Source organism: Oryzias latipes, chromosome 12 (genome assembly GCF_053564925.1).
Source record: "Oryzias latipes strain Hd-rR chromosome 12, Olatipes_Hd-rR_3.1".
Taxonomy (NCBI): domain Eukaryota; kingdom Metazoa; phylum Chordata; class Actinopteri; order Beloniformes; family Adrianichthyidae; genus Oryzias; species Oryzias latipes.
This window is the reverse complement of record NC_136248.1, coordinates 5,108,035-5,126,909: the sequence shown is the minus strand read 5'-3', so window position 1 is coordinate 5,126,909 and position 18,875 is coordinate 5,108,035. Positions and strand designations below refer to the sequence as shown.

At 39.9% G+C, this 18,875-nt stretch overlaps 1 protein-coding gene across 5 annotated transcripts in view; it reads left to right on the top strand.

The window, feature by feature from the left end:
- Positions 1 to 18,875, top strand: part of cacna1bb (calcium channel, voltage-dependent, N type, alpha 1B subunit, b) — a 226,665-nt gene that overhangs the window by 150,869 nt on the left and 56,921 nt on the right. For 2 of the 5 annotated variants that reach the window (XM_078955697.1, XM_078955699.1), the window contains 11 exons: positions 616 to 683; positions 782 to 888; positions 4,927 to 4,989; positions 5,528 to 5,575; positions 8,191 to 8,898; positions 9,015 to 9,217; positions 9,848 to 9,977; positions 11,650 to 11,779; positions 12,288 to 12,347; positions 15,048 to 15,154; positions 15,873 to 15,884. In XM_078955697.1, the coding sequence (XP_078811823.1) occupies positions 616 to 683; positions 782 to 888; positions 4,927 to 4,989; positions 5,528 to 5,575; positions 8,191 to 8,898; positions 9,015 to 9,217; positions 9,848 to 9,977; positions 11,650 to 11,779; positions 12,288 to 12,347; positions 15,048 to 15,154; positions 15,873 to 15,884 (1,636 nt within the window). The remainder of the gene's footprint in view (positions 1 to 615; positions 684 to 781; positions 889 to 4,926; positions 4,990 to 5,527; positions 5,576 to 8,190; positions 8,899 to 9,014; positions 9,218 to 9,847; positions 9,978 to 11,649; positions 11,780 to 12,287; positions 12,348 to 15,047; positions 15,155 to 15,872; positions 15,885 to 18,875) is intronic. The other 3 variants (XM_078955700.1, XM_078955698.1, XM_023960545.2) reach the window with 2 other exon arrangements.

Sequence of the window (18,875 nt, the reverse complement as noted above, 5' to 3'; positions counted from 1 at the left end):
GCTTCAAATCTAAGCTAAAACTCAAGAGAAGAGAGAACTGGCAAGACTGAACAGAGCCAAGGAATAACAAGCAGGACCTCTTCATTGCTGGGCCAAACGGTCGAACAGTACCAGTCTACTACCTGACAGCAACAGACACAACCAAATATGGGCATCAGAAGCAGGAAGTGAGCTGAGAGAGTAGCCCTTCGCTTATGCCAAGTAACCTTTCCTAAAGTTTTTAAAGATTTTGTCTCAATACAGTCACAATGTTTACTCTTGATGTCATTTTTCTTCAAAATGCATTTGTCCCCACAACATCATACTGCCCCCCCATGCTTTACAGCTGGAACAACCTCATTTTTCACCCAATGTACCACTAATCATTTTGATCATATGATTTCCTTCTACTTTCATCTGGTAGGATTCATCTCCAGAGATGTAGAAGTTGGACATGGGGAGAAGCTTAGGCTGCTATGCTAGCAGCTTGGCCTGCTAAACTGACATTGACCCATACGTTGAAAAACACAAAAAAAATGAAACATCATAAATTCGTTCTGCAGTTGATGCATTGAAGGCAGATTCACACTTTTGACCCAATGCCAAGCCGTTTCTCTAAATGCTGCTGTAACTCAGATACCCTCCTCAACGTCTTCCTGGCTATCGCTGTGGACAATCTTGCAAATGCCCAGGAGCTGACGAAGGTAGGGCGGCTCAGATTTCTGTCAGCTAAGCCCAATATTAGTTATGTTGTACCTTGCTTCCATTGTGGTGCCTTTTTGTTTTGGTTGCGTGGCTGAAGGATGAAGAGGAGCAGGAAGAGGCGGCCAATAAGAAGCTGGCACTGCAGAAGGCGTTGGAAGTGAAGGAAGTCAGCCCCATGTCAGCTGCCAACATTTCGATTGCTGCGTAAGTTTTAGAGCATCTCTAACCTGCAGGATTTTGCCTCTCAGCCTGGATTTCCTGAATGTACTTGAATTGTGGTTCATGCATGTCCGTCCCAACTTTTCACTTCAGTTACAGGAGTACCTTTGCCTTTCTTATGAACACCCACCGATGAGGTTGTCCGACTTTCAAGAAAGCCAGAGTGAAAAGATTCCCCTCAAGATTTTTAGTGTATACCTGTGAGCAGTGGACTTGCTGCAAAAGTAGCCACCATTCAAGAAACTATTTAAATTTAAAACATTTAAATAATAATGTTCCTGCTCTGCAAACATTGTTGTTCTTGCTGTTTCCTAATTACTGAAAAAAATTGTTAATAGAAAGAGGAAGACATCAGCATGTTAACACTAAAACAACATTTTTTACCTGCAGAATAAACATCGCTTAGATATTACAAACCATAAAAGCTCAGAAGTAAACAGATTAAGCACTAAGTACTTAACCTACTGTACACTTCTTCTATTTTTACTACAATACAAATGAATCTAATCAATATCCCACAACTTTAAACTTAACTTCATTTGTTAATGTAATATCTACATTTGAGCTTCATTTTCAGTTTTAAAGCCTTTCATGTTAACAAATGATTCCAGGAACATACTTGTTGCAAGAACAGGCAGACCCAGGGACCCAGGCCACTTGGGTATGTGGTCCTGAATCCGATACGTATCTGATCTTTTGAAATGCGACCTCCGTCTGACCGGCCAGGCCACATATTTTCGACCCGTACGCCATTGATCTGCTACAAACGTCATCATTCTGCGCTTAAGTAGGCGGGAACGATAACATAGACATCAACCATGGCGGACGATGCTGCTGAGACCAGTCAGTGGAAGGGAAGCGAGGTCACCGATTGGATTAATATTTGGGGTGACAGCTCTATTCAGAATATTCAGAATTCACAATAGTGACGATCCCGGCTCCAATGCCTTCTTAAAATGAGAAGATTGTAATTGTGCTGGCTCCTTTGTGAAAATAAATGTATTAATGCAAAAAGATCTTTTCTGTTGACAACACTGTTGTTGACATCCATTGTTAACGTTAGCTACTTCCGCAAACAACAGTGACGTCGTTCGCCTATGAGTACTCTTCTGGCATGCGGGTCACTTCTGGGTCATTTCACGGTCACACAGGAGATCACAAAAGTTCTGATTTAATTGGAAAAGTGAATGACCTTTCAAAAGAATAGAATTTTTTCAAACAGTCGGAATTGAGCATTAGGCCCTGCAGTGTGAACGTAGCCTTAGAGTACCACTCCGATCATCTTATAGATAATTTGAAACAAAGTCTAACAAAGTGTTTCCAGGTTATTTTTTATTTTAATTAGGCCAGATTCCAGTTCGGACGAGGAAAACAAGGCCTTACGTGGATTTATTTGTCTGCAAGTGAATGGTTTAGAATGGAGCAGAGCAGGGAGCTTGTGGCCTGCCCCGAGTATTTACTTCGTAAAAATTGGATCTTTATCAAACAACATTTCTTTATCTTCTCCTGATTCACAATGACTTCAATAAATAAATAGTCAGAAATGTAAGTTCAAGATTAAATTTCTCTATAAAAGTCTTCCATCATCAGAAAAATGCCACAAAAACATGCAAAAAACACAAAAAATACTATTTTAAAATTCGTTCGTAATGCATTATATGAAGCCAGCCCACTGTTGGCTGCTATCCTTTTCTTTGATTTTTTTGTTTTTTCCTTCTGGTTGTTGTCAGTGTGGTATTTACAGTGGGGCATAAAGTCTTTAGTCAGCCACCGATTATGCAAGTTTTCCCACTTAAAAAAACGAGAGGTGCCTGTAATTTTCCTCATAGGTGTATCATCTATGAGAGACACAATGAGAAAAAAAAATGAACAAAATGACATTTTCTAATTTTTAAAGAATTTATTTGTAAATTATGGTGGAAAATAAGTATTTGGTCAATAACAAAAGTTCAACTTAATACTTTGTTTTATACCCTTTCTTGGCAATGACAGCTGTTAAATGCTTTTTGTTAGTCTTCACAAGGTTAGATCTCACAAGGTGAGATCTTGGGGGGAGCCCCAGATGGTGGGAGAATCTCAGTGGTCTTGTGTGTCTTTTACTTCCTAATAATTGCTCCCACAGTTGATTTCTTCACACCAAGCTGCTTACCTGTTGCAGATTCAGTATTCCAGCCTGGTGCAGGTCAATAATTTGGTTTCTGGTTTCCTTTGACAGCTCTTTGGTCTTGGCCATAGTGGAGTTTGGAGTGTGACTGTTTGAGGTTGTGGACAGGTGTCTTTTCTATAGATAACCAGTTCAAGCTGGTGCCAATAATACAGGTAACGAGTGGAGGCAGAGAATCATCTTACAGAACAAGCTACAGGTCTGTGAGAGCCAGAAATCTTGCTTGTTTGTCCAAATACTTATTTTTCACCGACATTTACAAATGAATTCTTTAAAAATCAGACAATGCCAGACAATTTGTTTTCTCATTTTATCTCTCATAATTAAGGTATGATGAAAATTATAAGCGTCCTTCATCTTTTTAAGTGGGAGAACTTACACAATTGGTGTCTGAATAAATACTTTTTACCCCACTGTATCTGAAAGTCAGACAGCTATCAGAACTGCAAATCCTGCTACTGTACTTTCAAGATCAAATATATTTGGCTCAATTTAACACATTAAAATGTCATCTGAATCACAAACAACCAATAGTCAGTTGATTAGCGGGCTCTAATGTCTGTTGGGATACAAAGTGGTTGCAAAAATAGTTTTGGATTCGTATAGATACATCAAGCTGCTCTCACAAGCAGACAGATTCTGAGATTATAAAAATAAATACTGAAAATTCATATTTTATCAGATCTTTTAAACATATGAATGTCATTTTTCATTGATAAAACTGTTGATATTCAAGGAATTAAAAAAATATTTTTTATGATAAGTTATTTTTTATCCTATAAAATAATAAATGAAAAATTAGCCAATATATCTTTTTATGAGAAATCAACAAAAAACTTTTTTTCTCTTTTTTTGCACATAATGATGAAAATAAAACGTAGGTTTAGAATGTGGATAAGCTGACATGAATCTGTGCAGACACGGGTTTGTGGCTGTAAAACTTATTTCCGCTTTCATGTACTAAAACTGCCTGAATGAAGTGAGATTACTTTAATTTATTCAGGAAATGTTTGTATTAAGAACAGAAGATTCGTATAAGGCATGCCGATGAAGGAAACTGTTTAGAATTAGTGTAAAAGTTGCACAGCAGCTCTGTCCAAGAGAGTTATTCCCACTTTGACCCGAGAGAAAACATTGTTGGTGTGAATTTTGGACACAATTTGTCCAAAATGCAGGAGTGTATGTGTATTCTTGAGCAGCTGCAGTTATTTTCTCAAGCGTAATGAGGTCCAAATGAGCAATTAAAAGGGTTGACAGCAGTGGGCCCTGCAGGTGGAGCTGGTGATGAAGACCTCTGATAAACTGTGCGGAGACCTGACAATGATGCCCCCATACTCAAGTTGTCTGAAGATGATGCTCAGTTAGTGCTCTTGATGTCTCGCTCCTGATTTTTGCTCCCCCCTCTGGAAGAATCGGCTTTTACAGAGGGAACAGCTGAAAGGTGATGAAGGTGATCACCTGTTGGCCATCCTCACAGTCCTCCTTACTGTTATTATGTGATATTTTGTGTTTTTGTCATTATTCAGCAGGTTCGCAGGCTTATGTTTTTTTTATTTTTTAATAAAGTCTTTGGTGCTTTTTTTCTTGACACAAAACTCAGGGTTTCATTACAAAATTAGAACTAAAATGAGAAAAAAGGGATGAAGAAAATATCTATTTTTGTCATTTTGTAATGAAACTCCTGACTCATATTTCAATTTTTCTTATTGTCACTCCTAAGATTAGTCTTAAGTCAGCTTTTTTAGCTGCACAGATGATCTCTTCTCTGTGAAATGGGGGGGCTGGACTGTCTTCAGTCTGTCCCCTTTTCATTTTTGTCTCATTTTTTTTCTTTTGTTGTTTTTGTTCTGCATGCACAGTTTTGTAAAGCAAAATCGAGATCCGCTCTCTCGCAGGTCGTCCATCAGCAGCATTCAGTCACCGTGAGTTATCTCTCTGTTACAATACCCCTCTCTGGTCCTCACTCCTTCCTTTTCTCTCTCCTCCTTTCTTTTGTGGCTCCCCATATTTCTCTTCCCTGGTGTTCTATCTTCTTCTCTTCTTTGTGGACCATCCTTAAGAATAAACTGTCCCTGCTTCGTTCTGGTAAAATGAAGTTCTTGAAATGCAGATGTCCCAGAAAAAAACAAAAACATAAAAACTTGTTTGTGACTTTGATTCCCCTTCTGTAGGCAAACACGCCTGCTTCCTTTTCTGCCAGCATGCAGGACACAGTTAAACATAAAATCATGATACAGAAGTTTCTTCTCCGAATTTCAAGCTTAGTTGAAACTGTGCACTTTATTTCAACCCTTCTTCTTCTAATGATTGATTCTCAGGACCGTCTCTTTCTGTTTGTGTTTTTGGTTTGCATCCTTGTCCTGAGACTCCCTGTCCCCTCCTGTTGGTCATCTGGAGTTTGGTCTGTGTGCTTCACCTGTCTGTGGCTTCCTGTGTCTTCTGTGTTCTTCTGTCTTTTAGGACTTATACTGTCTACTGCTCTCCCCCCCGACATATCTTAACCTACAGGTGACCGAATTAAAATTGCAGTGCTGTTCCACACGTTAATCATACTGTGCTCTGAGCAGTAGGATGTGGCAGCGTGGCACATCCGACTTGAAGCCTGCAGACTCATTCAAGAGTTTCCTGGCCGTGTTCTTGTTCTCATTGGCCCCATTTCTGCTCACCGCCGCTTCTCCCTGTTGATCTGCTTGATAACGTTTTTGAATGGCGATAAACTCCAGCATGATCCTCCTGCCCACTCTGCTCTCACAACAGCTGCTTTTGACTGCATTTAAAAATGCTTTAAACTTAATAAAAGGATGACAGAAAGTGTTTTTGCGGCACATCCGGAGATTGTTATCAAAAAGGTTTTTGTTACATATAGAAAAAAATGTTAAATAATCTTCCCAAAAAGGGGAGAACTTGAGAAAACTGAGGGCCTTTCTGAAGGTAGGTGTTGTCCACGAGAGAATGTTGTTCAGTAAACATGTTATAAAAGATGTGCTAAAAGTTTTGTCTGCATGAAAAGCCTGCTTTCATTTAAACGTTTGGTCATCAGATTTGCTCTTTTGCTTTGCCACTCACTGAACAACGTTTGAAAAAAAAAAACCTCCTCTGTGAAGGTCTGTGCTCAGATCCTTTCTGGTCTCAGCTCCCATGTTTACTGATTCAGTCATGATGATGATTAGTCTGCATTGAAACCATGGTGGCACATTTATTCTGAACAAATGCAGAATAAATCTTTGCTAATTTATTTGTCTGATGATTTGACATCTAACTTTGTCTGCCTAATATCACCTGGAGTGACTCAACTCAGAAACAGATTGTTTAACATGAGACAAACATATTTGTAGAAATTCATCTTCAGAAAAAAAAAACAGAACAACAACCATCTTATTTGTTCTCTCAAAGAAAATATTGTTTAGCCTCTACTCCTGATCTTTCAGTTTGACTCATAATGTTAAATTTAATTCCAGCAACAAACCCAGAAAGAGCTGTTGGAGATGACATTGTTTCACTTTTGCCCTTTTTTTTCAATTGTTTGAGAGCCAAACAAGCCTTTCAGGAGAATTTTTCAATTGTATTTCCTTTTTTTCATTTATTTCTTTGAAATGTTTACTAAAGATTTAAACTCAGCTGTACTAGTCCAAAGGTTTTACATTATTTTTGCCCTGTTAAAAAAGCTCCAAAGTCTAAAAAGTAAAGTTTATCCTGAGGAATAGAACTCCAACTTCTCTGATGTTGGCCCATTGACTGTACATGGAACCCGGACTCAGTCTTTGTTGCAGATATGGAACCAGAGTTTAGACATTCACCAAACCTGGGAAATGTGTCAGCTTTCTCTTTTATTCCTTAAACATCCATATTTGGCAGAAGCACATTTCAATAATATAGAAGAGGAGCAATCAATTCCTAAATCAGGCATAACTAAAGTTTGGCCTGCTGGCCAAATGCAGCCGGCATTCAAAATACTATAGACCCGCAAGTTCCTGGCATAAAATCAATAATATGCGTCCCGCGGCACTTTCTAAGATTTGTGTGTACGATTTCTTGATTGTGATTGGCTCCATTTCATCAAATGCTGCTGTAAACCTGTGAAAAGACTGTGGCGGGACGTTTTCTTACACTTTCTAGCTCATTTCCTAACAAAGTAAAAAGATTAGTCTCTGTGATTAAAACCACAATGCGTTGTACGTTTAAATAAGATAACGTTTATGTAATTTTTCTGATCAGATGATTTAAATTCAGAGGTTTACAGCGCAGAAAAAAAGTTTCATTTGAACCCAAGTTTAATGTTGATGATAGATTTTTTTCCAGACTTTTTCTTTCTTTTATTTCTGGTCTTTAAATATGAAAGTCACAGTGATGTTGATAAAAATGTTTTTAGATGTATTTTTGTCCTATGTGAAAAAATGTCATTGAATAGTATGTTTACGTTTGATTTTATTATAGGTATTCATAGAATACAGGCCGATTGGTTGACCTTTACGTTTTCACCAATGCTGACCCTCTTTGCAAAAGAATTTGGACACCCCTGTCTTAAATGTCTCTCTCCCCTCTGCTATTTTGAGTTTGTTGCTGTCATGAAGTTTTAGTGTCATCTAACGCTTTAAACTTTGTTTGTTCCAACCTGCAGAGTTTAAAAGATTAAGTAAAACATTATGTATATTAAACATATATTGTATATTAAAACATATACTCATATAATTAATGTTAATTAATTAATATCAATTAATTTATATTGTATATTAAAAAAATAGTTTCTGATTCAACTTAATACTTTACAATGAGTCACACTGCATAACTGAGAAGCGTTGAGCAGACTTAGTTACAGCTGTCATCAGTTGGAACATTCAACCATCTCAGCTGCCTGAGCTGCTCTGATCATGCGTGCATGGTAGGTGGATGTTGCACATTTGAGCAGACCCATCCATAGGCCTATTTCTGCGTCTCTTTACTCCGTTTGCTTCATTCAGTGTTGTAGGACAGGTTTGTAGCAGGTGGGTGGAGCAGCTCTGGGTGTGAATGCAATCGAAGAACAAACTGCTTTAACAAAAGTGAAAAGAATTCCTAAAAACTTCCAAATGATTGTTTCCTAAAGTCACTCGAGTTTCCCTGTGGGTTTGACTCGATGTCCGCAGCAGAGAGCAGCACCGGTCCTCAAAGAGTATGTCGGTGTGGGAGCAGAGGACGAATCAGCTGAGGAGGCACAACATGAAGTCCAGTAGCGAGGCGCTCTTCAGCGAGCTCAACCCTGAGGAACGGCTCCGGGTCTCCACCCTCCTTCATCTGCACCCCGACATGAAGACGCACACGGACCGGCCGCTTGTGGTAGACGGCAAGAATGGAGACCAAACCGGCAGACCATCTGAAGGAGGCCAGGAGGAGGCAGAGGCTCCCAGGCCGGATGAGGTGGGGGACAGCTTCCGTGCTCATTCCAGGAAGCATCACCGCCATCGGGATAGGAATGGAAACGGGGGGGATAGCAGACGAGAGAGACACCACACACATCACAGCAGGAGCCGAGAAAATGCAGCAGATGGTTCGAGAGAGGGAACGGAGGGCTTTGATGCGGGGCAGGGGTGCAGGCACCACTGCCAGGCCAGCTCTCCCGAGGAGGGGGCCGGTGACGGACGCCGAGGAGGGGAGCCAGGAGGGCACCGTCACCATCACTCTCGACCCCCAAGAGAAGGAAATGGGATCATGGGAAACGGCGCTCAGGGAGAGTGCAGAGGCAGAGGAGGGGACATGGGAGACGCCATCGCAGAGAGGAGGGGGCGTAACTCCTGCAAGGCCAGAGCTCAGCCCACCCTAGAAGGGGGTGACTGCAGAAAGCAGGGGGTGTACAGGTAAAAGGAACAAACCATTCATACAACGCCCCAGCCAAGTCTGACTTTTATAGCAAGAGATGTTTCTGCAGTTTGCTGAATTTGTGTAAAGAGGTGGTGCTGATCTTCATCCCCAGGGAGGGGCAGGTGGGTGTGGAAGAGAACAGCCCCGCCTGCAGTCCCGTGCTACAAACGCGCAGCAGCCTGACCTTGAGCGAAAAGCAGGAGGATGCCGACAACCTGAAGAACTCCACCAGGGCCAGCCATGCGGGCCTTAACAGCAACGCCATCCGCATCCCCGTCACTGTCACCGCCCCCCCTGGAGAAACCATCATACCAAGTGAGCACTTTTCCTGTAATTGCCCTCAAAGTCACGAAGTGCTCAGTATTGAGTTAAACCGCATACTCTGCAGATAATTGGATGATGAACATTTATTTAATTGTAATAGTTTCTGACAGTATCTCATTAAATAAAGACATTTTCCTTCAGCTCCTGATGAACCTTGAAATAATTAGTTTTAACCAGACTTTGAAATGTTTAATATTTCTTGCAGGGAAGTTAATTTAGCTTCACTCACACTGTAGACTAAAAAAAAACATATTTGTGGATTTCGTTTATCATGACAGACAGGTCAAATGGCTTTGAAATCTCAATTAAATCCCATTCAAGTGTTATTCTGATGCCCAATCTATTGCACTTCATTCAATACAACTTACATTTCTCTGATACTCGTTACAGACATTAACATTTAACACGTACCGTCTCAAATTTGTTCAATTAAAGAGAAACTCTCTAAAATTGTTGCTGCATGTTCTGGGGGCATTTTTAAGCTCCTCACCCCTCCCTCACCAGCTGGACACAGACAAACATCCCTTCATTTTCAAAGAAACCAATGATAACTACAGACAGAGCACAGGGAAGCAGGGGATTCGTCTTTGGAGATAATACTTGTGAATGTTTGCACACCAGTGAACAACACTGACGATGACATCTTCCAACTGAGCGAGGAGAAGAAGGATCTGGATGAAGAGGAGGGAACTAACGGGCCCCGGCAGATCCTTCCCTACAGCTCCATGTTCATCTTCGGACAAACAAACCCGTAAGTTACAACAGGGCACTGTCCAAGAGGATTATTCACTGAGGAGAAAAAAAAATCTCATTTCTTTTGTGGATTAAGTGTCTACCATTTGAGACTTTTTGCTTCCTCCCCACATGAATCACCCTTTCAGGCTGGGCTTGTTTCATATTTGATATATATTGACATTTGACGTATATTTTCATATTCATATTTGGCCTTTTATGCAGCAACAGTGTAAAGAATCCCCACTTACTGCCCCCCCACACCCACAAACACACGCAAGAGCTCCAACAACTGAACAGTTTGTCAAACATTTTTGGGCCCTGCATGCTCCTAAGAACACCCAAATGGATCCAGAACTGTTGGTGAAAATGTTGGTTTGTCATCTTTGTTTTTGTCGTTTTCTTTAAATGTTCTCCCCATGTGTTTTTATGCTTTAATCAAGACCAAGATAGACTTAGAAAGTCACTGAGGTGCAGTGGATTCCTAAACTTTTTTGCTTTTCATTAACAATTCGGTGTCAAGTCCGCAACTGAATGCACTGTTTCAAGGCAGATTTTCATTAGTCTCGCCACTCTGATCATCTTTTGATCTATTCTCAAAGCGCCCCCAATGGTCTTTTAATTATGATTATGCCAATTTAGCCAACAATGCCACAATCCCCACACCTGTGTTCTTTTCTAGAATATAGTTTCTGCAGAGCAGCAGGAGTACATCAGAAATTCACCTCTGAGTGGACGGTTGACTGTTGATGCAGAGGAAGCCTGCCCTTATTTCCTATCATTTCTTTGTTTACACTCTCTCCCACCAGCTCACAGCCCCTCACTCCCCCAACGTAACATTATCGGTGCAACAAAATGGTGAGCAATATTGAACCAATCCTGCCGTACCGTTTTGATCCAGCTTCCAGCTCAGACGATGAAAACAAAGACGTCCATGGGTCTGTTTGTCAGACAGTGGAAGCATCAGAATGGAGCAGAGCGGGCAGCGTGAGACCGGCTAATTGCAATAGTCACGCTACTTCTACAGGCTTCTTTTCATCTGCTCATGATTCACAATGACATCAATACAGAAATACTAAGAAATGCAGTTTTAACCTTAATTTTCTTAATATGTCATTCTTTATCAGAAAAGATGCTACAAGAAAATGTTAAAAACACCAGTGTTTTTTTTTTAACAAAGAATGACTGAAATTGTTTTGTCTTTTAATTAATTCTTTCATTTTTTTATAAGGAGCCACTCGAATGAAAATTGTGTTTGTTCTTTCAGACAAAACGATCCATGTACGTCTTAGTTTGGTAAGCTTGGGTTGGGGCAGGCGTACTCCACGCCAACAGACCCGCCCACAACTCAGAGGTGATTTTCTAATGAACTTCTGCCGCTCTGCATGAACTTTGTCCTTGAAAACAACACAGATGTTTTTAATTTTGGCTTAAAACAATCAAAAGACCACTTGGAGAGCTTTTACAATAGATCAAAAGACGATCGGAGGTGTGGGACTTCAACTCATCATGCTATCGTAAATGTGCTCAGCAGAAAGTGAAACTTTCGATGAACGTTTTTAACAGACCTTCGAGCTAAAGCAAATGAGGTTTAGATTTGCTTGCTGTTTGACATGTACAGGTCTTTTCCTCTAACCTGCAGCCTGTTACAGCGCCACCAGGCTGCAGTTTAAACCTGTGCTCCTCTACAGGCTAAGGCGCCTGTGTCATTATGTGGTCAACCTCCGCTATTTTGAAATGTGCATCCTGATGGTCATCACCATGAGCAGCATCACCCTGGCAGCTGAAGACCCCGTCCAGGCCAACGCAACGCGCAACAACGTGAGCCGAGCCGACATGCAGACACACTTCATACACAAACATCTGCAGGGACACACAGGCCCGAATGAAAACAGACACGCACTGCTTTACTATAAATGCTCCTCATTTGAGTTGACTCGTCAGATTGATGCTGAAGGGAAAACAGGTAAACACAGAAACACAGCTATTAATTTTTTTTGTCCTAAACTGCTCTTTAGATCTCAAATGAGCTACAGATGTCTATGTACTGGTGTCCCCATGTGACACTGTAACAGGCATTCAGACAGAGGATGAAGTGCATGTGCTTAGAGGTGTGACCTGATTTTTCTTCCTGTGACAGACAAGCACATCAGTGTTCTGGTTGGGGGGGGGTCATTTTCCATGCATGTGCTGGAGTAGACCTTCAGGCAGTCAATGTTTGAATAGATCAGACAGTGCAGAGATGAACTTTCAGATTATCGTAAACAAAAAAAAAAGACGTCAGATTTTTTCTCCTGAAGATCATCTTAAAACATCTCTGTGTTTGCAGGTTCTTAAGTATCTGGATTATGTCTTCACTGGAGTCTTCACCTTTGAGATGGTGATTAAGGTGAGGAAGAAGCTGTGACATCATTGTACACTATTGAAAAACTCAGATGGATAGAAGATTCCAGAGTGAACCGAGCACTGAGCCTTAAGATTCCTGAGTGAGGCTTTTAGTCTGAAACTGTTTAATGTGATGTGAATACAATATTTTTATGGAGAAAAGTAGCCTCTGCACATGCATCCTCTTTGTAAAATTGCAATAAGCCTTAGTATGTTGTTGTTTTTGAACAACAACAGCCTGTTCATTTCTGCATGTGCATGGCTCAGACCTTCTCTTACGGTGGCCCGAAAGTGCGAATCACTCGACACAAAAACAGATTAAAGATCACAATTACTATTATTATTATTATCATCATCATTATTATTATTAAACAATAAGGCAAAAGAAGAAACTGGAAAAGGTATGTACATTTGGTCATTACTGACGTTTGAGTTTTATAGTGTTTTTTTTTAACGTGTCTGTATAATAATAAAAGTCTTCTGATTGGTAGGGAGCAAATTCAGCATCAATTTTTGCCAAATAACTTTTAGTTAAAAGGATTTACAAATGTCATCATCCAGGCAGCAATTTCCGAAAGAAGCAAAAGAAAAATGTTTTTTTTTTTTTTTTTATTCTGTTCTTGTTTTTCCTATTTTTTTTTGTCCAGCCCTTTTGGAAGTTTGGTGGCAAATTTCTTGCTTTTCCTTTGCCTTTTCCTCTTTTCATCCACCATGTTTGCAGTCAGTCTGAGAAAAATATGAAATAATGGACTCTTATTGAACCTTACTAACAACCACCGATGTTTGCTCAAATATTAAGAACAATAAAAAAAAGGAAAGTAAAAAGAAAAAAACACAAATAAACAAACACTGTAGGAGTTCTAGTTTAACTTATTAGTCTATCATGAACTGGAAATTGTTCTTGTTTTTTTACTTTTCATGAATTTAGGAGAGGTAAAATAAAATAAAAGCAAATGTCCTGTTGAAACGTAATAAAGAAGAGTTTGATTTAGAAAAACCTGTTCTTGTCAATATTACATTTTCCAAGTATTAAATAAAACATTAAGGAGTAAATCAAATATCACCTGATTTCTCCAAAATAACTACTTTTTTTTTCTAATTATGTGTTAACCCTTGTGCTATCCTAGGCACTTTAACATTGGGAGTTGGGTCATCTAGACCCACTAGACAGTGCGCTGAACCTTTTTTCTTCAATGATTTGTGATCTTCACTGGTGTCCATGGATTACATGAAATCTTTCCACCTTTATCCACCTTTGTCATGGTAGGGAGAACACGTCAATGTAAGGGTGGGGTCATCTAAGATAACACAAGGGTTAAAAGGAATATTGCGCAACACCATCAGTAAAAATCCTCCCAAAAACATATAGTTGCATTAATAAAACAAATGATCTGTTGTTTATATTAATATTACAAAAAGTTGTTTTCGTGCCTCATTCTGTCTTTTTTAGCCCAGCTTCACATCAGATCTGAAATGAAGTACATGACCTATCAAATAGTAAGATGCACATTATTAGCTTGTGCTGGTTTGCGGCGCCTTCCGTCCGTGAAACCAGGGTTCGATTCCCTGTTCCCTTCTCTGCTGCTGTGCCGGTCCCAAGCCCGGTTGGATTGAGAGGGTTGCGTCAGGAAGGGCATCCGGCGTAAAACATTGCCAAGTTTACCATGTGAGTCATCCTCATGGGGAGGTTGTTTCGCTGTGGCGACCCCTGATGGGAGAAAGTGAAAGAAGAAGACATTATTAGCAAACACTGAGTCAACTAAAGGAACAATCAACCCGACTTCACTCAGGATTGCATAATCTCTGGTGTGGCAGAGCTCACAGCCTGCTCTGAAATATGTAAAATAAAACAATTTTGTGGATAAAACTGAAAAGAATGATTCGAATTAAACTTATAAATTGAATATATGGAACAGGTTAGTGTAGACGCATTTATTTTATTATCAGTAGACTTTACATCTCATGCTGGCAGGTGAGGAAGACGACACTGTCACCTGCCTCTTCTCAGATTACAGACCACTGCTTGAAACATGTTTCAACCAGGAACTAAAACCCCCCAAACTGATCCCAAACCCATCCAAATTATGTCCACCTAAAATTAGAAATCAGAACAAAAGCCATCCTATTGAGCTGGAAACCGCCCAGTCTGGCAATGCTGCTTCCGCTCGCCAATTTATGAGTGTTCCGACTTGCTGTTGATTGGAATATACCATTGCTGCAGAAGGACGGGGGAGGACCAAACACTTTTACATGATCAGTCTCATGCGAGTTTAGTGATTTGGGTGTCATTAAATAATGATGGTTGTAAAATTAATTTTAGACATTTTTATTAGGTGTTCAGCTAGGGACCCCTAGAGAGTTGGGAGCCCCAGGCAATCACTTGCCTTTGCCCAAATGGTAAGTCCGCCGCTGCATCGAATGTACAGTAGGCTAACAGTGGGGTACCTAGAAGCCAGTATAACCCTAGAAACATGAACCCGGTGTACAACCTTAAACTGGATTAACTGGTGTTGAGCACAAATTGAAGATAAGTTTAATAGCAAAAACTAAAGTATCATTCAATATAGGGAGGCCTATGTCTTCTTCTCAAACCATCCTAAATGTATCCACCAGAGGATGTTTAAGGTCCAGGATAATGTTGTTTCCCTCTCTCTGTGTCACGTTTCCTCTCAACACTCTCGGTGTCCGTGTGGTGTCACTTCAGATGATTGACCTGGGTCTGCTCCTTCATCCGGGCTCCTACTTCCGTGACCTGTGGAACATTCTAGACTTCATTGTGGTCAGTGGAGCTCTGGTGGCCTTTGCCTGCTCGTAAGTCCCTTTAGTTATTTCCCACAGTCTCTGAAGGACAAATATGTCATCCATACTAGAAATGTGTTGTGTTGCAGTATAGGCCCTGATGCCCCACATAACTCTAGATTCCTGGTCAATCTAACAGTTTAACAGTTGTCTATAATAAGAATAATTTTTCTCTAGATTGAAATGGTTTACTTTTTCTTGTAACTTATCACTGAACAAGGATGTAGCTGTTGGTTAAAACATTATTATTCACTAGGCATGACCGATGTTAAATAAAAAACGAGTTTTCATTAGATGCACAGTATTTGCAAGCTAAAAATTAAAAGTAGAATGTTTAAGTCTCACCACAGAGTGGCGGTGAAAGTATGAGTTCTGAATCCTGTAAATACGACTTAAAGGAGTTTTTGAACTTTAGTAAAAGCCTGCAGCCCTTTGCTGACTTGCCTTTTATTCACAACCAGAGTGACTCTCACTTTTTCCTTTAATTCAATATTATCGATCAGATTAAATATTAAAAGTGAGCATGCTTGAAAATGTTTTCTGTCTTCATGTGGGATGTAACTTTTCATGGATTGTGACCGCCTTCTCCTTTTTTTTGCAACAGTTTCTGTGACTAATGTCTGAATCTTGTGCGAGCTGCAGACAGACGCTGCTCCTTGTGTTTTCTCTGTTGCTGACGCTGTCTCTGCCACTTCTTTCCTGGTTGTTTTCTGGCTTGGATTGATTTCAGGAGTCTTATGGGGTAAAGCCTTTCCTGCCTTTTTGTTTTCGTGCTTCCTTCCTGTTTGTGTACCCTGCTTCCCTTCATGTCCATAAGCCAATGTCTCTTGAGTTTATTATCTGCATCTGTCTTGCTCTCGCAGCTAAATGTTTCCAGCAAATGTCACATTGTGTTATTTGCTGTTCTTATCAACTTAGCATTCACTCTGTGACTGAACTATTTCTGCATTCAAGTCAGAGACTGTGTCCACCTGCTTCATCTGAGCAGAGTGAAAAAGAAAGTGTTTATTATTAAAAGTGTTGTCTAAATCAAAATGTATGATGAAGATAAAAACAAATTTTGGAGTGAATGTTAGTTTTTATTTCATAAAAATACTTTTTTGCTAACACCATGACACTTCTGCTCATAAAAATACAATTTATTGGTTTAAAGATCATCTGATTTAAGCATCCTTCATCCCACGCACTCCTTTAGATCACCCTCTTCCTCGTCTGACTTTCATAACAATGTGACAGATTGCATTCACAGCCATTCAAAGAGGATCAATGGGTCGCCACTCCTTCGTTCATACATGCATGCACACAGGCATGCAGGCGTACACACGCAATGAGTTAAAACATTGATATTTAAGACCAAATTCGTCTCACGCCAGAGTCAAAAGACATTCAAAAAGCTTTTTTTTCATTTCCCTGAATGAGGAGGCACTGCCGTCCTTGGATCATGAATTCATCACAAGTTTGATCAACAGTTCTGCAGAATCACCATCTCTTGGTCAGTGAGCGCAGAAGAATAGGGACATCTGAGGGCAATAAACCAAAACAAACCTGAAATATGGACTTCCTGGATTTCTGTGTGTGTAATTCTGGATTTGCAAACTCATACAATACATTTAGTGTGTACCTGTGTGTACTTGCAGTTGTGTATTCACATGTACATGGGATATAAAAATACCAAAACACAAATTCACGCACGAATAACCAGAAATTACACTGGCATAAACCTAACTGTGAGCTCAAAATGGCCTTGACAGATCTTTAAATAGTACTCACCAATCGCTTGAAACACACAGACAAAATCACATTTATGCACAGATCAGAGTTACAAGTGCACTAGGGGGTTGTGAGACTCCTTTGATTTGTGCGTAGATGATGTGTTTGAATGCTGGAACAATGCTGGGCCATCAGAGTTTTTTAATCAGTCACTTTGAAGTTGGATTGTGAATAATATCTAGTAAAAGCATGACATATTTCCACTTTTTTATACAGATATGCACCAATAATTAAGATTAAAAATAAATAAAGTCTAAATACCATCTTTAAAACACTCAACACTTTAAAAAAAAAGGGTTTTTCAGGGCTCACCACTCGCTCTCGGCAGCGCCACCTCTAACAGCTGAGTTCTTCCCCGAGCTCTGGTCCTCAATCACGACAATAGCAGGCAAGCGCCAGGTCCTTCTGGACACCTAGGGAGCAGTGACGTGCGGTGAGGTTAATGGCTGGTGAGGCACTGAATCCTCTGGAGTCAGATTTATGATGATAAAAACTGAATATTTCCCCATTCATCCAATAGCAGCTGAGTTAACAGCTTATAAAATACACACAAGAACATATTTGTCCTACAGAGAATATTTATTTTATAGACTGATAGAACACTCTTCTTGTGTATGAATTATTCATAGGTACTGTAAACAAATTTAAGTATACAGATGTGTTCAGCTTTAATCAGTGTTATCAAATGTTGTCTGTGAAAATGATCATGAAAATAAAATAAATTATTTAACCTACATTTTTTTCCCCACTTACTCCCATGTTATTTTTAAAAAACAAACATGTTTGGCCTTACTTTTTGAGTCTGTCCGCCGATATTTTCCTATAGTTTATTTCAGTTTCTTCCTCTCATAGTTTTTCTACGGCACCAGTTTAGCTACAAAGCAGCTGTCATCTCACATCTGCCCCCTGCTGGTGAGGCATGCCTCACCTGAAGCCTTTTCCGCAGGCCTACAGCAGCGTTTTCACCGCACGTCTCTGTTAACATTGAGTCGTGCCGTCAGACATGAGGCACAGCGCTTCAGATCTTCACCAAGGGTTTCCGCTCCGTCTGTGATCGCGCAACGCTCAAATTCAGTGATTTTAACCTCTGAAACTGTGGAAAATGTGTTGAGTTGACTGAAAATGTATATTTAACACAGATCAGTGGAAAATAATATTTAAAATAATATTTACTTAATTTACCTTTTTCCATTTTATCACGATTATGATAGGTGAGGCTGTGCCTCACTTGCCTCACCTCACGTCACTGCTAGAGAGAGAGAGAGGCACTGTCTGCCATTGCTATCCAAAGTTACACACAAACAATTTACAAATCAATAATTATGCACACACAAATCCAGTGAGTCTATTTTCTCTCCATACGGAAGGTTTATCCAGTATTTGAATCATACCAGCAAAGTATGATTCTGGGTAAACACAGACACTAACCTCCAGATTTTCTCTAAGTTTGTGACTCATAGTCACATTTGCAGCCCTTTGTCAAATCCGATTATTTACTTATTTTGAATTTTAATGTTCTTTCTGAATCCGATTGGTTCCATTCATTTTTTCAGTCCTTTAATTTTGCCGTGGACCAAAAGTTCCGGGTGCTCAGAGAGATCCAAGAGTTTTGAAAGTCTTTACTGTTGTGTAAATGGTTGCAGCGTTTTTTCAGGAAGATTAGTAGCAGTTACAGCAGTTTCTGGTTTCTGTTCATAAACACCTGAGAGTTTCAGAGATCTGATTACAGGGTTGAAGCATTAATGGATCCTTTCTGTGTTCAAACTTAAATAGGACTTCTTAAGGTTGGTAAGGTAATCGCCCCTATTGCTGAGAAATGTGACACAAGTTGATGGGATCATCTATAGTTGGAGTTTTGTGCCGGTAGTGTAAGCACATGCATATTTGCTATTTAACCCATACTTATTTTTAGCAATAAGAAGAAACAATGGCAGAGCAAGTGCCCAGAAGTTCATGGCAGTAA